This window comes from Orcinus orca, chromosome 10 (assembly GCF_937001465.1).
Source record: "Orcinus orca chromosome 10, mOrcOrc1.1, whole genome shotgun sequence".
Taxonomy (NCBI): domain Eukaryota; kingdom Metazoa; phylum Chordata; class Mammalia; order Artiodactyla; family Delphinidae; genus Orcinus; species Orcinus orca.
This window is the reverse complement of record NC_064568.1, coordinates 81,555,263-81,580,553: the sequence shown is the minus strand read 5'-3', so window position 1 is coordinate 81,580,553 and position 25,291 is coordinate 81,555,263. Positions and strand designations below refer to the sequence as shown.

General features: G+C 42.9%; 2 protein-coding genes across 6 annotated transcripts in view; one reads left to right on the top strand and one right to left on the bottom strand.

Moving 5' to 3' along the window:
• LOC101276823 (DLA class II histocompatibility antigen, DR-1 beta chain) overlaps window positions 1-24,871 on the bottom strand; it is an 86,455-nt gene extending 61,584 nt beyond the window's left edge. Inside the window, exons 1-5 of one of the 3 annotated variants that reach the window (XM_012538985.2) lie at window positions 24,686-24,871; window positions 22,985-23,254; window positions 19,569-19,850; window positions 18,951-19,061; window positions 17,555-17,925 (exon numbers count right to left, since the gene is read on the bottom strand). In XM_012538985.2, the coding sequence (XP_012394439.1) occupies window positions 17,918-17,925; window positions 18,951-19,061; window positions 19,569-19,850; window positions 22,985-23,254; window positions 24,686-24,794 (780 nt within the window). In that variant the 5' untranslated portion in view covers window positions 24,795-24,871 and the 3' untranslated portion in view covers window positions 17,555-17,917. Of the gene's footprint in view, window positions 1-17,554; window positions 17,926-18,950; window positions 19,062-19,568; window positions 19,851-22,984; window positions 23,255-24,685 lie in introns of those variants that run through there. The other 2 variants (XM_049693814.1, XM_033416255.2) reach the window with 2 other exon arrangements.
• On the top strand, window positions 1,497-9,159 carry LOC101275987 (SLA class II histocompatibility antigen, DQ haplotype D alpha chain). Of its 3 annotated transcripts, none has more exons than XM_033416258.2 (6): window positions 1,497-1,642; window positions 5,270-5,419; window positions 5,561-5,809; window positions 6,252-6,533; window positions 6,791-6,965; window positions 8,933-9,159. In XM_033416258.2, exons 1-5 carry the CDS (start codon window positions 1,561-1,563, stop codon window positions 6,943-6,945), a joined length of 918 nt encoding a protein of 305 aa, XP_033272149.1. In that variant the 5' UTR covers window positions 1,497-1,560; the 3' UTR covers window positions 6,946-6,965; window positions 8,933-9,159. The 3 variants fall into 3 exon arrangements, with proteins under 3 accessions (XP_033272149.1, XP_004285666.1, XP_033272148.1); XM_033416257.2 differs by lacking the exon at window positions 8,933-9,159 and adding an exon at window positions 7,133-8,603 and having other exon boundaries at window positions 1,498-1,642; XM_004285618.4 differs by lacking the exons at window positions 5,270-5,419; window positions 8,933-9,159 and adding an exon at window positions 7,133-8,603.
• Window positions 24,872-25,291: the final 420 nt, after the last annotated feature.

Here is a 25,291-nt window from a genome sequence, read left to right as displayed (position 1 = left end):
GTAATCGGACATCTTAATAAATCTTCCCTAGGAGGAAGGAAGATTATACTGGGGCTAAAGCTGTAATTAGGAAAGAAGCAGAGGTCATTCATATTATCTAGGGGAGAAGTACGCTTGGTCATTTTTGTGATTTGGACACAGTTCATGTTTTGTCTGTGTTGAGACATGATTACTGAGTGGCCTTGTTTTCTGCTTTGATAGTCAAAGCAAAAAGGCTGATGGTCACAGAATGGCTGTCTGATGCTGTTGCTATACGACGTTGCTTATGTTCAGCAAGAAAACACCAAAACCTAGTTATGAGTCACAGGCCAGCTCCTGGCAACACCAAGGCCTAATTAATAGTCCCAGGCAGCTCCCAGATGCCAGGGCTTTTTCTGTCTCACTCTTCTTTATAGTCTTTGTCACTGTGAGGAAAGACAGTGCTGAGAAACTGGGGGCCATCTAACAGGGACAGGGGGATTGATTCTAAATGGAATCCCATTAACCTGTGGTTTCCATAACACACAGAAAATCAATTCTTCTGAAAAAATAAGTTCCCCTCTAAAAATTGTCTTTCACTTTAGCTCAGTCCTTAGTCCCTCACAAATACCTGGGGTTTTAATGTGGCAGGATAAAGAATATTAAAATATCCAGTAGATTAAAGGAAGAACATTTTGTAAGTCAGAACAATTCCCTGAATTCTACCCTCAATATTTGACTTGACATTCTTAAGTTTAAAAAAATTATACAGCATGCCAGCCAGAGCTTTCTTTAATGTAATCAATGCTCTCCAAATTCCTTTAAAAGTAGATAGGTTCACCAAAATATAGAGCATAAAGAATACTCAAGACAGGGAAAAAATTCAAATGAAAGATCATGCAGTTACTTTAGGCAGCATTACACGACATTACAAGTACTTTTATTGCCCTGGGTAATAAAAGCTTTTGAGAGTACGAAAAGAATAATTTACTCAACTGGATTCCTATAAGTAGAAAAGGCAAAGGTATTCCTTGGCTATCACCAGCAGAAATCACTTGGATCAACTCAATATTTAGAGAATTCCATATGCACTATGGAAACAAAGAGAAAGACAGTTAATCCACATAAGGAGGCAAGAGAAATGGGAGGAGGTGGGGCCTGCCAGGGAGGGGGACGAACTCAGCGGAGAGACCCTGGAAGTTATAGCCTAGAATATCCTGTTGGACACCATATTAGTGATGACTTCATCTGTCCACGAGGCTGCTCAGAAATTCCCAGCCCTCTTGTCACCAGCAGGCATACACATATGTGAGAAGACTCTGATTTAATACCCTCCCTCCTTTCATAGAAAATTCCCTCAGGTCCACTCTGAGTGGAGGCCGCCTCAGAACCAAGGGATTTCCCAGCCCCTTCGAGGCCTCTTGGTACAAAGTCTTCATCTGGCAACTGAGGTGTCATCATAGGGGATTTTTCTGATTGGCCAAGTGTGGTTTGGGTGTCTACAGAGTGTGGTTTGGGTGTCTACAGAGTTCCTTCTCAGCTCAGCCCTCATCATTGCTCTGCAACTCAGAACAGCAACTGCTGAGACCACCTTAAAGTAGGATGGTCCCGAACAGAGCTCTGATTCTGGGGACCCTCACCCTGACCATCATGATGAGCCCCTGTGGAGGTGAAGACATTGTGGGTGAGTGCATGGTTGAGGGATGTGGGGACTAGAGTTGGGGAACAGGGAATTGAAGGGAAAAAAAGATAGAGTTTGGCCTAGAAACAATAGCAACTCCTCAAAGCGTTCTCAATATTAAGCAAATCTAAAACTTAGAGTCATTCCTCCTGCAGGAAACCAGAGTCCAGACCCACTCTCTTTGCTACTTGTGCTGTTGCAGAGCTCACCAAGGACACTATTCTGTTTCTGATATTGGATCCAGTGAATATGTCCTGGAGGGCTCTAGGGCATTCATTCATTATTGCCTCAAAGATTAGAAACGTTTCCATAAGTGGATATTTTGTTACTAAAATTTTATGAACTATTGCTCCTAAATTTCTCTGAGTAAATTTTGAAGTTTTTGTATATTTCTCCTAAAGTGTATCTCGGGGTAAACAGTTCCATGAATTCTGTATACTGTGTAGATACAAAGAAGGGTGACCTTTTCAGTCTCAGATCTACATACATTTTCATGCTGTCATCTCGCACAGGTGGGGAGAGGGTAAGCAAGCCCAGCAGAATGCCTTTACACAAGGCGTTTTACCACAGGGTCCTCACTTAACCTCAGTTACCTCATACATGTCACCTCACAAATAACCAAGTAAAAGACGTGCGTAGAAATGCTTTCTAAGTGATTAAGACACACAAATGTCAAAGATTATTCTTATTTTTTTAGTTTTACCGTTACAAGTGTAGCTTTGCTTTATTTTCTTTAACAAAGTAAGAAATTTCCCTATTTTTATTTTAAAATTGAGAACTTTATGATAAGAAACTTGATGAATCAAATTATATTGTTTTCAAATTGTTAGCCCAAATTACCAGTTCTTTGCCCCATCTAAGGAAGTCCTTCAAGAAGAATGGGCAAGCACAGATTATTTATTTGGTCCCTTAGGCCCCTCTGCCTTTGCTGTCCCCCTCCTTCCACCCTCTTTTCTTACATTCCTTCGTCTTCCTTTCCTTCCAGGATCCATCCCTGGCCCACATCTTTGTTACTTTATAGACATTGAGTGAGTTTGTAAAAACCGAAGTAGAAAGGCCAGGTAGTTCAAAAGGGAAGTGAAATGGAGGGTTACTCTAATCTTCAGCAACTTTGCTAACCATGAATGCTCCCATTCTAATTGTGTGTGGTAGTGGAAGTTTCACGTACTTCTCCAGAGCACTTCTAAATTTTGTTTCTTCAGCGTCACACTAGAGTGTCCTGGTCAGGCTCGACTTCCTCATTGGGCACAGGGGACACAGGCCAAGGGCCTGCAGTGCTTATAGGGCTCCATGAAAGTATTTTATTATTTTAATTAGAAAAAAAAATGAACTTTTAGGGTAGAAGAAAATGTTTTAATTTTTAGTTTAGCCTAGATTATATTTGTCTTTATCCCAGTATGGCCATAAAATATGACTTTTAATATTTTTATGGAGGAAAGCTTGCTTATGCAACAGCGCTTAGGGCTCACAATCATACTGCAGCCCTGGTCACTGCTGATTCTGATTGTCATATAATTCTGCTACCTCTGTGCTTGTCAGTCTTCCCCAAAGTCTCTGTGATCCTCAAGAATAGTAATTGACATTTTGTACTCATTCTTGAACACGCAGCAAGCTAAGTTTGGGGGATGCAAAAATGAAAAGACATGCTATCTGCCCCATGGAGTGTACTAAGATTAGTAATGCTAAGAAAATGGTGCAGAAAAACAGAAGGAGTATTGCTGAGCAGGGCAATGGATGCAGCTGAGGCTGAAGCTGTAAAAGTGAATTGGTTCCAGTTGGCACAGCAGTGCGATGCTCTTCAGTGCTGGCAACTCAGGACAAGTAGCCGATGAAGAGAATAATTGCATACATCCATGGTTGAAAAGGAGTCAAGAATATTCACTACAGGGATAAGGAGGCTACATTGGAAGGCCTTTTAAGTGATCAACCAAGGGGTCATGCTGGGTAATGATGAGGAATAGATTGACTTGAAAGCAGGACACTGGGATGGAGAGGTTGGAGGTTATAATGTGAGCAAAAGTATGTGTAATGAGAGAACTTAGCTAAAAAGTTGGTAACTAAGCAGAAACTTCAAGAATGAACTGGGGCTTCCCTGGTGGCACAGTGGTTAAGAATCCACCTGCCAATTCAGGGGACATGGGTTCGATCCCTGGTCCAGGAAGATTCCACATGCCGTGGAGCAACTAAGCCCATGCACCACAACTACTGAGCCTGCACTCTAGAGCCCACAAGCCACAACTACTGAAGCCCGCGCATCTAGAGCATGTGCTCCACAACGAGAGAAGCCACCACAATGAGAAACCTGATCACCTCAACGAAGAGTAGCCCCCACTGGATGCAACTAGAGAAAGCCCGCACGCAGCAACAAAGACCCAACACAGCCAAAAATAAATTAATTAATTAAATAAATAAATTTTTAAAAAAGAATGAACTGAAGGTGTCCAGGAAATCCTAACAGATAATTTCATTTCAGGGGAAAAAAAAAAAAAAACAAACCCTGTAAAGACCAAGGAACATGAAAGGATAATGTCATTTGGTTTGATTAATAGCTAAGGTCAGATGAGGATGTTGGATACATCCATACCAGAATTCAGCACAGAACACTGTACTTGCTCCTTTACTCACCTGACTCTCCTGTTAATCAATATTCTCCTTGTTGGCAGAGACCATGCCTGATTGATGTTTTACTCTTTGCCTCCCACAATGTCTGAAACCCTGTTGATGCTCAGTAATTGAGGAAGGAAGGAAAGAGAAAATGATAAAAGGCTTGTATGTGTCTGGACAAAATTGTCCAGTCAGGCTTACTTGAGTAGAGTCCAACTGAACCGGTTGCCATTCTGCTTTGGCATCCTCAGAAAAGTATATTGTCCATCTGAAGAAAACGGCAGCACAGTACCTTGAGTCCTCAACAAATACGTGTTGAGTCAGAAAAAGAAGTTTAGTAACCTCCTTAAAGAAAAAAATAGGGGTGGGAAGTCACAGAAATCCAAAATAAAACTTCCATTTCTTACTTCAGAAGCAATCAAGCACTCTCCTTTAAGGATCACTACTGTTAACAAAACAGACAACTTACAACCACTGTTTATTCTTTATATGTTTTGTAATACTGTCACTGTCCTTGTCATACTCGTTCTTACACCCTGTAACAGTAAGAGGAAACTCTTTTAAAATAATAAGATTCCGTGTGCTTTTCCTTGGTTTAAAAAAAATAAGATGGGGCTTCCCTGGTGGCACAGTGGTTGAGAGTCCGCCTGCTGATGCAGGGGACACAGGTTCGTGCCCCGGTCCGGGAAGATCCCACGTGCCGCGGAGCGGCTGAGCCCGTGAGCCATGGCCGCTGAGCCTGAGCATCCGGAGCCTGTGCTCCGCAACGGGAGAGGCCACAACAGTGAGAGGCCCGCGTACCACAATCAATCAATCAATCAATCAATCAATAAGAAATGAATCTTTTATAGAAAACGTTCTGCTCTGAGCCAGTCCTGAGGGGAGAGGAACCATAATGAATGTGTTATTAACTGATGAAAGAAGTGAGAAAGAAAACTTATGAAGCAAAGGGAAGTAAACTAACACCATGATCATTCATTCATTCCCTTCTTTCTTCTTTCTTTCCATTATGATATTTATCACAAGCCTACAATGTGCCAGGTACTGAGCTGGACATGCAGGAAATAGCAGTAAACAGGGCCTGTGAAAAGTCCACCCTTCTGAGCATATGTTATAGTGGAAAGACAGACTGGATTCTAACAGGACAGCTACCAACACTGAGGGCGAAGGAAACAGGTGCTGGGAATTTTGCTTTGAGACTGTGCCAGAGGTGAAGACTACAATGTTTGAGAGTTGTTTCTTCTGTAACTTTGTTTAACATGGTTCTTTCCTCTCCCTCTGTTTTGCACCTTCCTGCCCCTCACCTTCACTTATCAGCTGACCACGTTGCGTCCTATGGCACAACTATCTACCAGTCTTTTGGGCCCTCTGGCCAGTACACCCAAGAATTTGATGGAGATGAGCTGTTTTATGTGGACCTGGAGAAGAAGGAGACTGTCTGGCGGCTGCCTGTGTTTAGCGAATTCGCAGGTTTTGACCCACAGGGTGCCCTGAGAAACATAGCTGTGGCGAAACATAACTTGGATATCATAATTAAACGCTCCAACTTTACCCCTGTTACCAATGGTAGGTGTCCACCATTCTGCCTCTCTTTACTGAAACTATTGTTTCATACCAGGCCTCACTCTCTTGTTCCCTAAGGAGAGATACCCTTCACCACTCTATAAAACTCTCTCCTTTCCAAGGAGTCCCCAGATTTTCTCATAGTAATTACTGGACCCTCATCCTCCCTCTTCTCAAAGATCACATATTTCCATGTAATATAAGGATCCCTACTCCCATAACATATCCCTTGAATCCCACAGACCTCCCTCCTTAACAAGCATGCCCACAGAGAACATGGGGATAAAGCAGAGGCAGTGAATAGCATCTCCCAAGCAAAAGGGAAACAAGAGCTCTTCCACTGTCAGACTGGGAAATGTTGGTGGGAGGGCTCCCCCAGGATGCAATGCAGAACCTCAGGGCAGAGCTATCCTCATTTCACATCAGTGCTGTTTTCTCACCACAGAGGTTCCTGAGGTGACTGTGTTTTCTAAGTTCCCTGTGTTGCTGCATCAACCCAACACCCTCATCTGTCTTGTGGACAACATCTATCCTCCTGTGATCAACATCACATGGTTGAGGAACGGACACACAGTCAGAGAGGGTGTTTCTGAGATCAGCTTCCTCACGAAGAATGATCTTTCCTTCTTCAAGATCAGTTATCTCACCTTCCTGCCTTCTGATGATGATGTTTATGACTGCAAAGTGGAACACTGGGGCCTGGATGAGCCACTGCTGAAACACTGGGGTATGTACGAGTTCCACCCCTTTGATACTTTCTCTTCTCTATCAAGTACAGAATGTCCTGCCTTTTAGCCCCTAAATCACATGGTCCAGAGCTTGTTTTCCACACTTCAAGTGTTTCTAAAGATATACTTCCCTCTCTTCCCTAAGCCTGCTGCCCTGAGTCTTTGTAGAATGAACACCACACCTCCTGCCCCATCCCAAACACATGCACATGAACCAACACTCTGTATTCTGAGTTTTACAACTTCACTTTTGCAGAACCTGAGATTCCAACCCCTATGTCAGAGCTGACAGAGACTGTGGTCTGCGCCCTGGGGTTGACTGTGGGCCTCGTAGGCATCGTGGTGGGCACCGTCTTCATCATCCAAGGCCTGCGCTCAGGTGGTCCCTCCAGACACCAAGGGCCCTTGTGAGTTGCACCCTAGAAGGGAAGGTAAGGATTCGGATTTGTTAGCATTGGAGACAGTACAGGAGGAAAGAAAGTGAGAAGAGGTTTGTGGACTCAAATGTGGTTGAAAAGTTGAGGAGAACTGGGAAAGGTCATGATGATTACACAGAAGGCCCCTAGGACTCATCAGTCTCATGTCTGTCCTGTTGCAGGTGCACTGCCCGTCTACCAGAGCAGAAGAGTGGACATGCTAGGTGACCTAGAACTATATTCATATAGCTTCTCTCCTCTTACACTCCTCCTCTCACCTCTTCTCTGAGACTTATCCCTTAAAGCTCACATATACCTCGGAATTCTCCCCCTGACCACCTGATGATTTTTTTCTGTTCTCAATAGTTACATACCATGGGATCACTGGCGTATTCCACCCAGTTACCTAATCCCTAGTGACCCTGATCCAGTATCATCATGGAAGCAATGAATCCTCCTTTTATTGAAACTTTTCCTGTCTTTCATCTCAAGGCTGACTAGGACCTTGTTCCCTTATGCTTTAGGCCCCTTAATTTCGTTTCTCAGATCATGTTTCATGCCCAGTAACACAAGAGCAACCTGTGTAGCCTAATAATATGTTGTTATCTTAGCTGAGATTATTATTTCTCTCTTCCTTCTGTTCCCATTCTTGGCACTGTCACCCACCCCCCTAATTCAGGCATCATTGAAGATAATATATACTCTTCTCCCATGGTGTAGATTTGTTATAGCAGAAATACAAAAACCAAGAAATAAGTCTGTACTCATCTTAATATAGCTTTTAAAAGTTATGACAGAGGCTTCCCTGGTGGCGCAGTGGTTGAGAGTCTGCCTGCCGATGCAGGGGACGTGGGTTCGAGCCCCGGTCTGGGAAGATCCCACATGCCGCGGAGCGGCTGGACCCGTGAGCCATGGCCGCTGAGCCTGCACGTCTGGAGCCTGTGCTCCGCAATGGGAGAGGCCACAACAATGAGAGGCCTGCGTACTGCAAAAACAAACAAACAAACAAACAAAATTATTGTGAGACAATCAGAAATAATTTTAGGTGTAGTAATGGCATTGCTGTTATATTTCTAAAAAGTTGTTATATCTTAGATTTTCATAGTAAAATATTTATCAATGAAATTATATATTGTCTAAGATTATCTTTAAAATAACCCAGTATGCATATAATATTAAATGGGTGGATTTACAAAATTGTCCATGAACTGATCATTTTTAAAACTGGACTGTTGATACATGGTACTATTCTCCCTATTACTGTATATAGTTGAAATGTTCCACAATACAAAGTTTTTTTTAGATATTCCAGGAAAGCCAAAAGAAAAACTAAGCAGAGAAGCATTCTGTTTGAAGTTATTTTGGTTTTTAAGGTTTTCCTTATTTGTATTGCAGTTAAGAAACACTGAGCATCCAAATCCTGTTCTACACCTTAGAACCTCTCAGAAATGTAACCCTAAAGAGTGTGTATACAACAAAGAATAGCAAAAGAAAGCAAAGTAATGCTCACTTTATTATTGGTTGGGCTAAACCCCAAACTTTATTAAATATAATTACTAGTTCAATCCATAATGTAAAAATGGTCACTTAGAAGCGATGCTGTGATACATACCATACTACATTCTGAGTGTATTAAAGTAATGTGAAAACAGATACATTTATTGTCTTTGAAGAAGTTACATTCCAATAGGAGGAAGCATACATACATGAAACAGTTTCACAAACATCCAAGTACAAACTCTGAAGAATTTATAAAGGAAAAGAACAAGGTAATGTGAGAGAGTATTGCACAGGAACCAAGTATAATTTGGTGTTTAGAGAAGGCTTGTATAAATGTCTGAGATGAAACAAGATGGTTTACAGTAAGTGAAGGACAAGGTTAAAGAGGGCAGAGCAAATGTTTGAGAAATCTAACAGTATGAAAGAGAGTATGAGGAACTTCCCTCGTGATTCAGTGGTTAAGAATCTGCCTTCCAATGCAGGGAACGGGGGTTCGATCCCTGGTCGGGGAACTAAGATCCCACATGCCGCAGGGCACGCCGCAACTACTGAGCCCATTTGCCACAACTAGAGAAATCTGCACGCTGCAATGAAGAGCCCGTGCGCCACAATGAAAGATCCCGCATGCCACAACTAAGACCTGATGCAGCCAAATTAATTACTTTTTAAAAAGAGAGTATGACAATAAAATAAAACAAAAATTATTACAGTTTAGTAGAGAAAGTTTATGTAAGAGCAAGCAAGCTATTTCAATTCTTTCTAATTAGAATCCTTAGTGAAAAGATAGTTCCTCTATAGAAGTAATAATGAGGGGCAAAAAATTGGAAAATGTAATAGGAAGATATAAAAAATAATAGAATAATATAAAAATTATAATAATAGAATTATTATTATGTAATATAAAAATTAAATCAAGAAAACCTCCTTGAAATTTTCTCCCTGAAAAAGAAGACAAAGAAATGTAATATATGGTAGAAAAGATAAGACACAGAGAATAGACCTGGCAACATCAAGTAACAGAGCTAGAGAGGGATACAGAAAAATGAAGGGGGAAATATATGGAAACAAGTAAAGGAAAATTTTCCAGATATAAAAGACCTAATTCTTTACATGGAATGGGGACTTTCAGATATTTAGCAAAATTAATGAAAAAAAACTCATTCTTAGATACATTAAAAATTTTTTTAATTTTTAAAATTTCAGAATCTCAAGTGTTAAAAGAAGATCATAAAATATCCCAATGAGGGAAACAAAACAAACAGACAACAGACACTGTAAACCGTCAGATACTTACATCATAAAGATAATGAGAAAGGCCTGCAAGTTCTAAAGGAAAATTATTTTCTATTAATAAATGTATACCTTTTCAAAATCACAATTAGGCATGAAGAAAGGATAAAATACTGTTAAACATAAAAGAATATAAAATGTACCTAGCACACATAGCTTTATTGGAAGTTGATTAAGAATATGACTTAGTTAAGTGAGGTTGTTAATCAGGAAACAGGAACGTACTTGGGGAGTGGCATCAGCAACATGGTCGAACAAGATGTCTCTCGTTCATATCCCCCTTTTAACAACAATTTGGTACCCATTCCTGGATAAAGATACCTTTGTGGGAGCTATGGGATCCAACACCATATGCTAAGGAATCCAGGAGGAGTCTTGCCGACCATGCATCAGATAACAAGCATACAGACCTCAGTCATGGCTAGGGACCCTGCAATGGCCCATGAACTGGCTCAGCCCCTCTTAGCTATTATCTGGGAACCCGCAGAGAACAGTCTTAGACAATTACTCATAGGTGAGAGAGCCTTTGTGGAAGTCCAGGTTTCCAGTGGAGAACTTCCAGCACACCACTGGAGCAAAGAAATACAAGTTGGACACACTGGAGAGGGTAGGAGGAACAGCATCACTCCTCCCCAAGGCAGCACAGCTTGGTGCCAAGAGAGACCTTCTCAACTCACGAATTATCCTGTAAGGATAACTGTAAGGAAAGTGAGAGCATGTGAGTGAACACCTGTCTTCCTCAGCTGTGTGGGAAACTGCCATTTCTCTCTCACCCCATCCAGAGTAGTGAGTCATAACTTACATTACTGGGGGTGAGTAGAGGCCAGCAAAGTGGCAGATAGAACTCTTGGAAGATATGAAAGAGGCGCAGATCCCTCAAGATGTCCACCAACAAGCCACTGGGGATACCTCACCATTGAATCCCATCAGCTTGCCCACAGGCACTCCCAACACCCCATGCACCTCACCCACACACACCCCACACTGTGGCCAGCTCCCTGTGTGCACTCCTGACAGCAGCAAGAGTGAGCTTTGGCAGACAACTAATAAGTAGCACAGAAAGCCAGCCCAAATCTGTAGGCCAGGGAGAGAACATGAACCTGAGCTTCAGCTCCATTCTTGGGAAAACAAAAGGGAAGCTGTCAGCAGCCAGCCTGGTACATTGCAGAATCAAGAGAAGGCATACAAGTTTAAGCATTGTGCCACGAGAGAGCAAGAAGTGTGGTACAGGCATATCCATAAAAGGTCTGAGAGAGTCTCAGAATCCCTAGCAAGACGGAGAGAACGTGTTTCTCTCCCAAAGTCAGTTAGTAAAGACTGGAGGAGGTGATTGCTACTTCAAATGCAAAGACAGAAATGAAAGACTTCAAGAAACATGAAAAATCAAGGAAACATGACACACCAAAGAGTCAAAATAATCTTCCAGTAACTGACACCGGGACGTGGAGGTCTATAATTTACCCAAAAATGCTCTTTTAAGGAAGCTCAGTGAGCTACAAGAAAACACAGAAAGACAGCTCAATGAAATCAGGGAAACAATACATGAACATAATTAGAAGTTTAATAGAGAAATAGAAATCTTAAAAAAAAAAACAAATAGAAATTCTGGATATGAAAAGTACAACAAAAAAATGCTCTTTCTGCCTGATGGAAAGAAGAGGAAGATTCTTTCATCTTCTTTCCATCAAGTAGAGGAAAGAATCTGTGAATTAGAAGACAGGAACTTTGAAATTATCCACTCAGAACAAAACAAAGAAAAAAGAATGAAAAAGAGTGAATAAAGCCTAGAAGATCTGTAGAATACAATCAAATGTAATCCTCTGTCAATTATTGGAGTCCCAGAAGGAAAAGAGATGGAGAAGGGAACATAAAGCTTATTTAAAGAAACAATGGCAGAATCTAAAAAAGAGTGGATATATGTATAACTGATTCACTTTGCTGTACAGCAGAAAGTAACACAACATTGTAAATCAACTATACTCCAATAAAAAATTTTAATGCAAAAAAATAAGTAAATAAATAATAAAATAGCCCTGCCAGTATCACTCTCTTTAAAAAAAGAAAAGAAAAAGAAATAAAAAAGAAAGAAAAGAAATAATCACTGAGAGTTTCCCATATCTGAGGTGAGATTTGGATATCTAAGTTCATGAAGCTCATAGTTAAGAAACAAATTCAACTTAAAGGGCTTCCCTGGTGGTGCAGTAGTTGAGAATCTGCCTGCTAATGCAGGGGACACGGGTTCGAGCCCTGGTCTGGGAGGATCCCACATGCCGCGGAGCAACTAGGCCCGTGAGCCACAACTACCGAGCCTGCACGTCTGGAGCCTGTGCTCCGCAACAAGAGAGGCCGTGACAGTGAGAGGCCCACGCACCGCGATGAAGAGTGGCCCCCTCTTGCCACAACTAGAGAAAGCCCTCGCACAGAAACGAAGACCCAAAACAGCAAAAATAAATTAATAAACTCCTACCCCCAACATCTTCTTAAAAAAAAAAGATTCAACTTAAAGAGATTTTCTCAAAGATGTATTATGATAAAGTTGTAAAAAATCAAAGACAGAGATAATCTTAAAAGCAGCAAGAGAAAAGAAGCTTATAACTTATGAGGGAAACTATAATGCTATCAGATTTCTCAAAAGAAATCTTACGTTTAAGGACAGAAGGTGATGATATATTCAAAATTGCTGAAATAGTTTGGTACAAGAGGTTGATGAAGGAAGATCATGAACTCACCTCCTCCAATGGACATACCCAGTCTACAGCTATAAGTGGAACAATTTCCTCTGGAAAAAAAAAATAACTAAACTAAAAACTGGCTTAACAACACCTGCACATCAGGCAATGAGAGGGAAACCACATCAAGGCAAGAGAGGCTGAGTCATTATCTTTCCATAAACCCTTCTCCAGGTACAGCAACCCACAATTGGGAAGGAACTCAAAATCCAGAGCTTCTCCCTGAGGAGCAAGGGGTGTGAACACCACAATATAGACACCCCAACTTTTAAGACCTGCACCTGAGAGATGAGTCCCCAAAACTTCTAGCTTTGAAAGCCAATGGCTCTCATGTCCATGAGACAATATTGTAGTGAACCAAGAAATGGCTCTTAAAGGGCTCACACACGGACTCACTCGACCCAGGTCCCAGCACAGAAGCCATTTGAAAAGTGCCCAGACTTTATGGGAATGAGGCTCATTTGATGACCTTAAAGTGTCAGCCTAAGGAGCAGGCGTCTGCTGGGATACTCCCCAGGGATGGAGGCTGGCAGCCACCATGTTCGCACTCTCCCTCTGCTATGCTAAGGTGGGCAGACACCTTTTTATTTTTTTATTCTACGCCTTTTTTTTTCAGGGATTCCATCTTTACACTCCCACTTTGTATCGCGCTAGCCAGCAGGTGCTATCGTCACACTATTCCTGTGCCACACTCCAGAGCACCAGTATTTCCTGCAGGGGAGCTTTTACTTGGGTCTGGTGTCCTGGTTTTTGTGTCTGGTGTCCCAGTTTTTGTGGCTGCAACCCAGTGGGATGTCTTTGGATCACCTAGTTCTGGAGGGCAGGGAGATTCACACTCCTAGGTCCAATAGGACTGTAACAATCAGATACGGTTCTTGGCAGACTACCACCCCAAGGGTACTGCACAAATAGCAGACTGAAACACATTCCCAGTCTTTCTGAGAAAGAGGCTTATTTTTTGTCCAGGAGTTTTGGCCTGAGGGGCAGGTTTCTGGTTTGGCACAATTCTAAGGGGCTATAGAGGTACTTGCATGCAACAGAAGCCAGTGGACAAAATCTTTGCACTCTCCCCCTGCCTTGCTCCAGCCCACTGGTGCCCTCCACAGAAGCGTATACCTTTGGTGCCCTGATTTTTCCAGCTGGTGCTAGGAGATGCCTCTACATTGTCTGGCTTAGGGTGACACTAGGCTCATGGGTGACAAAGAACTATAACAAATGTAGAAAAGTTCTTAAACAGCTACCAACCCAGGGCACAGTAAGAAGCAACAGACCCGGGAGATCAGTATTTCTGTGAAAGAGGACTATTAGCTTACCATCATAGCTAAAGCCTGAGGGGGAAGCTTCTAATTAAACACAAATCTAAAGGCTGATTGTAATCCCTTCCAGAGAACTTGGAGGGTGGGCACTATCATTTCACTCTCCTCTGCCACGCTCCACAGTGCCAGTAGCTCTCAGAAGGGAGCTCTTACACTCTTCTGGTGCCCTGGTTTTTGTAGCTGCAAGATTCAACATCTGCAAATCAATCTATGTGATATACCACATTAACAAATAGAAGAATAAAAAACATATGATCATCTCAATACATGCAGAAAAAGCTTTTGGCAAAATTCAACACCTATTTATGATAAAAACTCTCAACAAAGTGGGTATAGAGGGTTCATACCTCAACATAATAAAGGCCATGTATGACAAACCCATAGCCAACACCCTACTCAACATTGAAAGGCCAAAAGCATTTCCTCTAAGATCAGAATGAAAACAAGGATGACCACTCTAGCCACTTTTATTCAACATAGTATTAGAAGTCCTAAAATCAGACTAAAATAAATTAATTAATTAAAGGAATCCAAGTTGGAAGGCAAGAAGCACTGTTTGCAGACAACATGACAGTATATATAGAAAATCCTGAAGGCACCACCAAAAACCTATTAGAGCAATAAATTAATTCAATAAAGTTGTAGGATACAAAATTAGTATATAGAAATCTGTTGTGTTTCTATACACTAACAACAAACTATCAGAAAGAGAAATTAAGAAAACAATCTTATTTACAACTGCATCAAAAAGAATAAAATACCTAGAAATAAATCTCACCAAGGAGGTAAAAGACTTGTACTCTAAAAACTATAAGACACAGATGAAAGAAATTGAAGATGACACAAACCGATGGAAAAATATAACATGGTCATGGAATGGAAGAAGTTAATATTGTTAAAATGACCAAAGCAGATTCAATGCAATCCCTATCAAATATCAATAGCATTTTTTCACAGAATTAGAACAAATAATTCTAAAATGCATATGGAACCACAAATGATCCAGAATAGCCAAAGAAATTTTGAGAAAGAACAAAGCTGGAGATATCAAGCTCCCTGATTTCAAATATATTGTAAAACTATAGTAATCAAAACAATATAGTATTGGCATAAAAACAGACACGTAGATCAATGGAACAGAATAGAGATCCCAAATATAAACCCATACACATATTTTCGATAAAGGAGCCAAGAATACACAGTGGGAAAAGAAAAGTCTCTTCAATTAATGGCGTTGGGAAAAGTAGACAGCTACATGAGAAAGAAAGAATATGAACCACTATCTTACACCATACACAAAAATTAACTCAAAATAGATTAAAGATTTGAATATAAGACCTGAAACCTTGAAACTCCTAGAAGAAACATAGATGGTAAGCTCCTTGACATTGGCCTTTGTGATGACTTTTTGACACCAAAAGTAAAGGCAACAAAAGCAAAAATAAACAAGTCAGACTACATCAAACTAAAAAGCTTCTGCACAGCAAAGGAAACTATCAACCAAACGAAAAAAAAATTTACTGAATGGGAAAAAAATTTGCAAATTATATATCTGCTAAGGAGTTAATATCCAAAATGTATAAAAATATCATACAATTCAAAAGCAAAACAAAGTCTGATTAAAATATGGGCAGAGGGGCTTCCCTGTTGGCGCAGTGGTTGGGAGTCCGCCTGTCGAAGCAGGGGACGCGGGTTTGTGCCCCGGTCCGGGAAGATCCCACATGCCGCGGAGCGGCTGGGCCCGTGAGCCATGGCCGCTGAGCCTGCGCGTCCGGAGCCTGTGCTCCGCAACGGGAGAGGCCACAACAGTGAGAGGGCCACGTACTGCAAAAAAAAAAAAAAAAAAAAAGGCAGAGAATCTGAATAGACATTTTTCCAAAGAAGACATACAGATGGCCAACAGGTAAGCGAAAAGATGCTCAACATCACTAATCAATAGGGAAATGCAAATCAAAGCCACAGTAAGGTATCACCACAAAAATAAATGAATGAATAAATAAATTTTTAAGATTAAATAAATATATTTTTAAAAAAGATATCACCTCACACATGTTATAATGGCTATCATCAGAAAGACAAGAAATAACAAGTGCTGGCAAGGATGTAGAGAAAAATGAATCCTTGTACACTTGGTGGTAATGTAAATTGGTTCAGCACTGTTGAAAGCAGCATGGAGGTTCCTCAAAACATTAAAAATAAAACTGCCATATGATCCAGCAATTTCTCTTCTGGGTATTTATCCACAGGAAACAAAAACACTAACTTGAAAAAGATCTATGCACCCCATGTTCATTGAAGCATTAATTACAATGGCCATGATATGAAAGCAACGTAAGTGGCCATTGGTGAATGCATGGATAAAGAAACTGTGGTGTGTATATATACATAATGGAATATTACTCAGCCATAAAAAGAATGAAATCTTGCCATTTGCAACAGCATGGATGGACCTTGAGGGCATTATGCTAAGTGAAATAAGTTAGACAGAGAGAGACAGATGCCATGTGATCTCACTTAACTCATGTGGAATCTTTAATAGAAAAGAACTCATAGATAAAGAGAATGAATTGGTGGTTGCCAGAGGTGGGCTAAAGTCATGAAGGTGGTGAAAAGGCACAAACTTCCCGTTATAACATATGTAAGTCCTGGGGATGTGATGTACAGCATGGTGAATCTAGTTAATTATACTGTGTTGTATATTTGAAAGTTGCTAAAAGAGTAGTTTTTTTTTTAATTTGACCATGCTTTAATTGTTTAGACCCAGGATAACCCACAAACCTCTCTGTGACACAAAAGATTTCATGGTTATTCCCCATTTCATTCAAAATATTGTAAAGATTCTACCATTTGCAATTCTGTTATTTAAAATAATAAAAATAAAATAATATAGTCCGTAAGTTTCTTTAAGAGGGCACAGTAAACTACAAGACATGGAAACATGCTAATGTGAGTGAACAAATGAAGATACAGCTGCAGCTTTCAGTGATGGAATACTCCTGCTCTACCTACAGTATTCTATGTGACATCTCAGTTGTGACACGAGACTGTCTGATTCACTAGACCTCAAATATTAGTAAGCTTACTTCCTTTTTTTAACTTTTAGATAAAACACAAATATGAAGGAGATGTCCTTTTCATTCTTCCCACCACTGTGGAATCCACTGATCTGCTCCAGTGGTTTCCCAGCAGAGATTCTCTGGATTCTACCCAGAGCTGCTGAATCAGACTCCTGGGTACAGCCTGCTTCTCAACCAGCTCCCAGCCTGTGTGTTGGTCTGACAGCTGGATAACTATCTAACCTCCCCACAAGGGAGGCCTCCTTCCTGTAACCCTGACAGGTGGTCATTGGAAGAGTAGATCTAAAAAGTTCTCATCACAAGAAAAAAATTGTAACAATCTATAGTGATGATGTTAACGAGACTTATTGTAGTGATCATTTTGCAAAAACATATACAAATACTGAATCATCATGCTGTACAGCCAAAACTAATATAATGTTGTATATCAATTATACCTCAATAAAAAATATATGATTAGCATAGGGACTTCCCTATGGTCCAGTGGTCCAGTGGTTAAGACTCCGTGCTCCCAATGCAGGGGGCTCGGGTTCGATCCCTGGTCAGGAAACTAGATCCCGCATGCCGCAACTAAAGATCCCGCATGCAGCAACGAAGATCCCATGTGCCACAACTGAAACCCGGCGCGAGTCTTAATAAATATTAAAAAAATATATGATTAGCATAAACTTAATAAAAAAGAAGGCTCAGGGTATAGATAACTCATATTCATGTTTAATTACGATATACCCTATAGCCAGGTAACGGTTACAATGTGCTTCTCTTGAGCAGTCTGTAGAGGGAGAATGCAAACAGAAAAATCCCTTGGGGTCTGAGTAGACGCTCAGTAGACGCTGTTGGCAGTACACCGGCAGAGGCTCCGGGGTCAGTGCAGGAAGCAGCATCACAGTCAAATTCTTGGGGCAGGGCAAGGGGTAACCTGGTGACTGTGTTAGAGTTAATGGAGGAACCTGATCTCAGAGGAACAGGCTGACAGGCAACTGGGAATTCTGGGCAAGAACAGGCAGCTATTACAGAAGAGCAAAAACCAATCCCCGTCAAAGCGTCCTCAGGAGTCAGTGCCCTGGAGAAGAGAGAGAGTGATCAGCACATGGCACCCTGAGGGACGTGCCCCCTCACCTCTTCTCGGCCTGCAGCATCCGACAGAGAAAGCTGAGGTCCGGGGCATGTCACCATCACCTCCCCTAACATCTGTGTAGAGGTGAATCAGCTGAAGAGGGCACAACACTTCAGCCTGACACAGATGTGTGGAAGGCTGGGGAGCAGCTGTTAGCCTTCTGGGGGACATGAAGACGTCAAACTTTTAATAAATTAGATAATAACTCACCTTCTTTCCACCACGCATAGCCTCTTTCAGTCACTATAAATGCCCACAGGCAGTAGTCACCAACATGTGGCACAAAGTGGGTATCATCCTGGTGTCTAGCACTAACACCACAGTTCTGGCTCCAAGTTTCACAGAAAGAGGCCACCAAAGTTATGGCCTGATTCTGGAGAACAACCTCAGGAGCTTCCTACAGAAACTGGGTGAACTTCTCCCCTAACTCTTGATCCCATAGCAGAAAATAGGCCACGGATGAGACCATTGTGCTCAGGTATACTCACCTCACACCCTTCCCTCTTTTACCTGTCCCCATAACCCCCAGTGAAACAGAGCAAAAACAGTACCTGCTGGTGGAGGCCCAGGAGGTCCCACAAAAGGTCTCATGACACAAACAGCAAGTGTCTCGCCCACCCCAAAGGGAAATGAGATAAGCAACTTAATTTGAAATATATTTCTTCCCTACCCATCCTCTCTACCCACAAGGCCTTAACTGCCCTAAAATAAAATCTCCCCAAATGAATGGAACTGCCACTAGAAGGAAGCCCTAGAATAAATCCCACCTGTCACCTCTGTGAAAGGGCTACTTTTCAACCAGTAAAATCAGACTCCAATGTCTCCCTAGGTCGTTCCATTTCCGCCCACCACCAGCCTAGTCTCCTTCCTTTCAGGGTCAGGAGGAAAGAGCTACATCTAGAGGCACAGGCGTCCCTGAACAGAGGGTCTCAGTCACAGCCCGTCTTCCCCTTTTCCCCAGAGTTCCTTACCCTTCTGGCTCCTGTGACGGATGATGACACCCAGCCCGAGGAAGATCAGCCCCAGCACAAAGCCCCCAACACCACTCAGCATCTTGCTCTGGGCGGATCCAGACTGTGCCCCTAGGGATCAGAGCCTGAGTGTCAGGGTTTGTCCCCACACCAAAGCGGGGTGTCCCTTTGAGAAGCCTAAAGTCTAGTCTGAGATACAGGAGGTGGAGGTGCCAGGGGAACCTAGTTCTCCATTCTGACTACCCCTAGGGGAGGGACCCGCCAACAGATCCTTGGACAGAGTGGACGGGTGGGAGAAGGGGAAAGTGGATCCCTGCTCCTCAGGGACACATCCATAACCCTACGCCCTAAGACTCTGGTCACCAGTCAATCCTTCAGAGCTACCAGGGCTGGGCTCTGGGGCCCTGGTGTGTAGAGTGAGCTCCCTGTATCTGGAAAGACAATGAGATCAGGATTCTTCTGATGCCCTTAATATGAGGCAAGAGGCACTCTTGTGCCCTGTAATTTCCAGCTCAGTAGGGATTCTGGGGACAAGGGATGAGATGGGATGGACCAAGGAAGCTCTATCTGCCCCTGTGTCGTGGGCCCCACGGTGAAAGGAAACCAAGTGCCCCTTACACCACTCCACCATGATGGGACTCTGGAGGCTGGGGTGCTCCACATGGCAGGTGTAGACATCTCCTTGCTGGGGAGTCATTTCCAGCATCACAAGCATCTGGAAGGTCCAGTCCCCATTTCTAATAAGAGGGGTGGACACAACGCCAGCTGTCTCCTCCTGGTCATTCCGGAACCACCGAACTTTGATCTGGCCTGGATAGAAATCTGTCACCGAGCAGACCAGCAGGTTGTGGTGGTTTAGAGCCTCTGTCCTGGATGGGGAGATGGTCACTGTAGGTTCCACTGAGGAAATAACAGACAGGAAAAGACACAGTGAGATGTGAGACCACACAGCAAGTCTCCGCACTGGGAAGAGTCCTTCCCTGGTACCAGGGTGGAAAGATCCTTGGATTCCAAATCTTGGATTTGGATCTAACCTGGACCACTTTATTAGCTTGAATAAAAACATTAGTCAGTTTACTTTTCAGAGTCTCAAGAGACAGTTTTAATCATTCTATGGGAGTTACTCTGTTGACACTAATTGATAAAAATGAAGCACTTTAAAATTATAGATTGCTATATTATACAAGCCACTATTTATAACATTTTTTAAATAAAATAATAAACGTGGACTTGTTCCCCCTCGCTCTCCCATCTAGAAGTGACCATGAGGATAAGCTCTAGTGACTTGTGCTAGGTCAGTGACACTGTTTTCTGTTAGGTTCTGTGCTCCCCACAGTAGAGAAAATCCAGCAACTTTGACTCCCACCTGCTGGCCATGAGATGATCAACAGTAGTCATGGCCCCATGGACTGAGAATTAAGAAAGTACAGACATTTCTATGTCCAGTAAAATGGGACAACAGTGACCATCACATCCTTCCTACAAAGCAGTGCTTTTCAAACAGGCTACATCTATAACCCTCAGCCCTGTAATACAGAATTCGAGAGCGAGAGCACTTCTTACCAGTCAACAAAGCATCCCTCTCAGTTTTTAGCCTCATCTTAGCTCAAATGCCATTCTGTGGCGAACTCCCCACAAAAACTTATATAATTAAATACCTACACTTCCATCTCGAGTTCATTTATGCCACATATACTTTATTTGATTCATTCATTCAACAAATATAAATTTGACAAGCACTGGGGACCCAAAGATAAACAACAAACTGTGGCCCCTGCCTTTACAGAACTTGCAATCTAGTAACAAAGACAAAACAAAAAATAAAAACAAAAAAGAACCACAAGTGTTATGTCAAAAGTTTGTAATTTTTGAAGGAAAAGAAAGGAAACCGTGAAAACAAGTAGCACTGATAAAACATCATGTTTGCCCATGTCTCGATTCCTTTATCTTCTCAGATTGCTACTCATGGTCAAATATGACACACCTCCCAACCTGTTTTACACGTATTATCCTTTATCTCTGCAGCCATTTTATTGCATCTCCCTCATTCCCTTAGTGCAAAACTATAGTAAATATTTCATGTAGTGTTTTAGCTATTTGATAATACATTATGTACTCTCATTTACTTTTTTCCCCTAATTTTCTTTTAACATTCAAGTGAGCTGCCATCCCTTTGCTATTAAGAATAACTGCCTTGCTCTGAAATCAGACATAATTATCATGTATGTTCTCTATAGAAAATATTCTGAGACTCTTGCAGAAGTTGGCCCGGGTTAGTGAGCATGTCACATGAACATACAATATAACTGGGACTTGCTGAGATCGGCAGGCAGTCTCATCACCCCAATAACATGGTACTCATGAGCCATCATCTGGAAAGAATCATGTTTTCAGTTTGGACTTTAACTCTTGATCAGGTTCTTCTTCCTGGGCTCTGACTAAAGTCATGGTCAGCCAGGTGAACTTATAAAATCTGTTCGTCTTAAACAGATTGGGAGTAAAAAATGGAGGTCACAAGTTCAAGAGAGAAATTTTAGAATAACTTTTATGAAAAAGAACTGAAATAGCAAAAATATAAGTATGTACTTGGTGGCATCAGGATGAAGGAGAAGGCAAGATAGGGTAAAGTAAGCTAAAAGTTATGTGAACATACACAGAGAACACCAGGGTCAGACTAGGGATTAATCAGTGAGTTTTCAATCCCTTGAATGTATCATTTTGTCCCACTAACACTGAAAATCAGCAGGAACAGACTCATTGCTGCTTCTGGTCATAACTGGCTTAAACGAGGCTTTGCTTCCATTAGACTCTATATACATGTAGTAAAGAACATGATGCCTATTGTGTATTTGGGGGAGCCTTCAAGACAGTGAATAACTGTGTGTAATTACTTAAACTGTTTATTATGTACCAATATTAGCATATATAAAGTGGTGATGCTGATTGCTAACACCAAGGAAATTAAGTGGCATAGTATAGGTAGTGTTTGGTAAGACAATTGCCTAGCAATAGGTGCTCATGAAACTGGTATAATTAACTTTCAGAATGTCTACCCCTGCAGTGGATGTTGGGGGAGCTGGCAGGGAGAGAGAGGATAGGCAGGCCAACGGAACCTGAAACAATTTTTATTCAGTAATTAAATGGCATCAACTTATTTACCCCAAAACTTCAGCTCTGATATCAGCCATTTGTTGAGCTTTTCTAAGAAATTAAAACGTTGCCTTACAACAACACTCAAGTACTGTTTCTATTTTTACTAAACACTTTTTTTCCTCAGGCTTTGCATCCACGAATTCTAAATTGTTAAGATCCAAGTCAATAAGAGTTTACTTTAAAGCATTACGCAAAATCGTAAAGAATAATTAATACGGTCAGTTTTTAAGATCCTATTTACCTTTATGCTTTCTCTTGAGCCTAAGCAGCTGGGCAACAGAGAACATTTATTCATTAATTTAAGCAAGGTTTATGGAGCTCATACTACCTGCCAATGTGTCAGGTACTAGACACACAGGGATAATTAAGACAGTCCCTTGCCAGAAAGAGGGCCGGGACAAGTGATACAGTGACATCTATTTAAGAAACCAGGATTAAGATGAATAATGATTTGAAACCAAAAAGTGAAAATGTATTCTTTCATGGCTGTAATATATCACCACGTGTGTAAGGTGCCCTGAGAGCAGCCGTGGAGCAGCCCTAACTCCACCAGGCTGAGCTCCTGAGCTTCGGGAAGCAAAAAAGCCAAAGGCACGAGGCGGGAACGTGCAGAATTAGTGGAAAGAACTGCGCAGGACGAGGCTCTCGAGAGCTGGGGCCATACTGAGCAGTCCTGGACTCGCCTCTGCGGGTAATTTTCCAAGGCTACCAACCTCCGTCTCCCTGCTGTGCCCTCGGTCCCCGGCCCTCTGCGCGAGACGCCAGGGCTTGCTGTCCCCTCCGCGGGCCTGGGGATCCCACCCCCGCGGCCCCGCCCCCTCACCCCTGCGCGGAGTCTCGGCAGGGGAGGGTGGGCCCCGCGGAGGGCGGCCTGCGCTCACCTCGCCGCTGCACCGTGAAGGTCTCAAGAATCCTGTAGTTGGGTCTGCACACCGTGTCCACCGCGGCCCGTTCCTGCTCCAGGATGTCCTTCTGGCTGTTCCAGTACTCGGCGTCCGGCCGGCCCAGCTCGGTCACCGCCCGGAACTCGCCCACGTCGCTGTCGAAGCGCACGAACTCCTCCCGGTTATAGATGTATCTGCTCATGCCCCGCACCCGCTCCGTGCCGTTGGTGAAGTAACACATGCCCATATGACGGAACAAGAAATTCTCTGCGGGAGACACCGCCGCTCAGCCAGGCGGCAGCCGCTCGGCAGGCGGGGCGATGTCGGCCCGTGGCCAGCTGGGTCGGAAAAACCTGAAACCCGCCGCTCAACCCCGGGTTCCCGGCCCAGCCCAGCCCTGCGCCTCCCGCTGCGAACCCGGGGCCTCCGGGCGGCTCTTCCAAGGCCTCCCGCCCCGTCCGAGGGCTTCCAGAATGACCTTCGTGCGAGGAGGCCTGTCTCCGAGGGGAGCCCTGGGACCTGTGATCCCTGCCTGAGCCTGAGAACCGAGTAAACAGAGCTATCGGGTGGGTTTTACATCCATCTCTGTACTTAGAGGGATCAGGACGTTCTCACATGAAATGTCATTTTCCCTCGAAATCCTGGGAACCTCAGAGACAAACAAGTGTCTACATAAGCACAAGACTTCAAGGGAATCACAAAGGAGCTGTAGAATGGAGCCTGTCCTCGTCCTGACAGGCACATTCTCTGGGTCCCTGGCAAAGTGCCTTCCTTCCCATGCGTGGGTTTCCTCTGCGTTTCTGCCACCCCGACCCGACTCCTTTGTAGTTAGAAGGGACCGACACGGCCCTAGTCCGAAAAACGATGGTTTATTCACGGAAAGTGCACAGACTTTCAAAATAGATAAATTGGATTCCAATTAAACTGAGACAGTTACCAGCTTGGGTGGGTTACTTAACGGAGTATCTGTATCTTAAGTATAATCGTGTAAAAAGTCATTATATCTACACATAGGGGTGTTAGGAAGATCGACAGAGAATTTATTTGAAGATATTAATCCTGTGTCTGAAATGAATGCTTTCTCAATATACATATTTCTCTTCTTACGTTCTCCTTTCTCCTAAATCCCATCCATCCTCAACTCAAGTCTCTGAATACCACTCAAGTCACTATTTGACCATAAATCAGTGAAACTTGAGGTTAAGATTCTGTCGGTGGCCACCCAGTCAGCTCCACTCAAATACCAGGAGTTTGCTTCCAGGAACCCTCCACTCAAGAGTCAGGAATGTAGAGTCCTTTTCCTCAAATTCTGAGACTACAGAGACCACTGCTGCCCTACATTTCCCCAGCCCAGGATCCCACAGTATTAAGTCCAGACAAGGTCTTGGGGGATCCTGAAATGACAAGTCCTGCTGTGTCTTTGGAGAAATTCTTTAAAACAAACTACCCATGCTCACTTTGTCCCAGCACTTGTAGTAGATACACACTTTGTCTCCTCCTCCCTGTTAAAATGTCCCCAGGCTTAAGCCTGTGGGAGGGGGACTGTCCTCACTTTGTCATTAGAAGGTGGAAATGAGAATGTAACATAGCTCGCATCCCCGAAGAGAGGAAATATTCTGAGATCACACCCCAGGCCAAGTGTCCCTCAGAGCCTGGTCCCCAGAGTGGTGGCTCTGGGAGCAGCTGCCCTGCACTTACGTGGAGAGTCTCTGCCCTCAGCCTCTGGAGTGCTCAGCACTGTCAGCATCACCATCACAGCTGTTGTCCAAAGGCCTCTGGGGATCTGCAGAGCCACGGTCCCAGACATAATTGAGAACAAAGGAAGAAGTAATGGTAGTGAACACAGCTCACACCCAGTGGATCTGGTGTGCCTACTTTAGAGAATAAAAGCCTATGAAAGCTTCCATGTATGGCAGGATTGGAGAGTCCCAAGGAAAGGAACCAATCAGCACTGGAGCTGAAGTACCTCATGTATCTCTGGGCAGATATTTGTTTTGAAGGTTCTCAATCTAATGCCTGGCACTCTGTCTTCATCAAGTTACACTGGATGAACATTTCGGGTGAAGAGTCCTTGCAGTTTTGAATGATCTGAAGATTGAATGCCTTCGGAGTTTAAAGAACAAGAAGAGAGAAAAAATGATTCAAGAGTAGACATCTCTGTGATATATTTTTTTAATTAATTTATTTATATTTGGCTGTGTTGGGTCTTCGTTTCTGTGCCAGGGCTTTCTCTACTTGCAGCGAGCAGGGGACACTCTTCATCGCGGTGCGCGGGCCTCTCACTGTCGCGTCCTCTCTTGTTGC

Excerpts from the sequence above, each read along its gene's own strand:
- LOC101275987 (XM_033416258.2), top strand. The coding sequence starts at position 1,561 with ATGGTCCCGAACAGAGCTCTGATTCTGGGGACCCTCACCCTGACCATC. Across the intron at positions 5,420-5,560 it reads ACTGAGGGCGAAGGAAACAG|CTGACCACGTTGCGTCCTAT; the intron begins GTGCTGGGAATT and ends TTCACTTATCAG. Across the intron at positions 6,534-6,790 it reads GCCACTGCTGAAACACTGGG|AACCTGAGATTCCAACCCCT; the intron begins GTATGTACGAGT and ends TCACTTTTGCAG.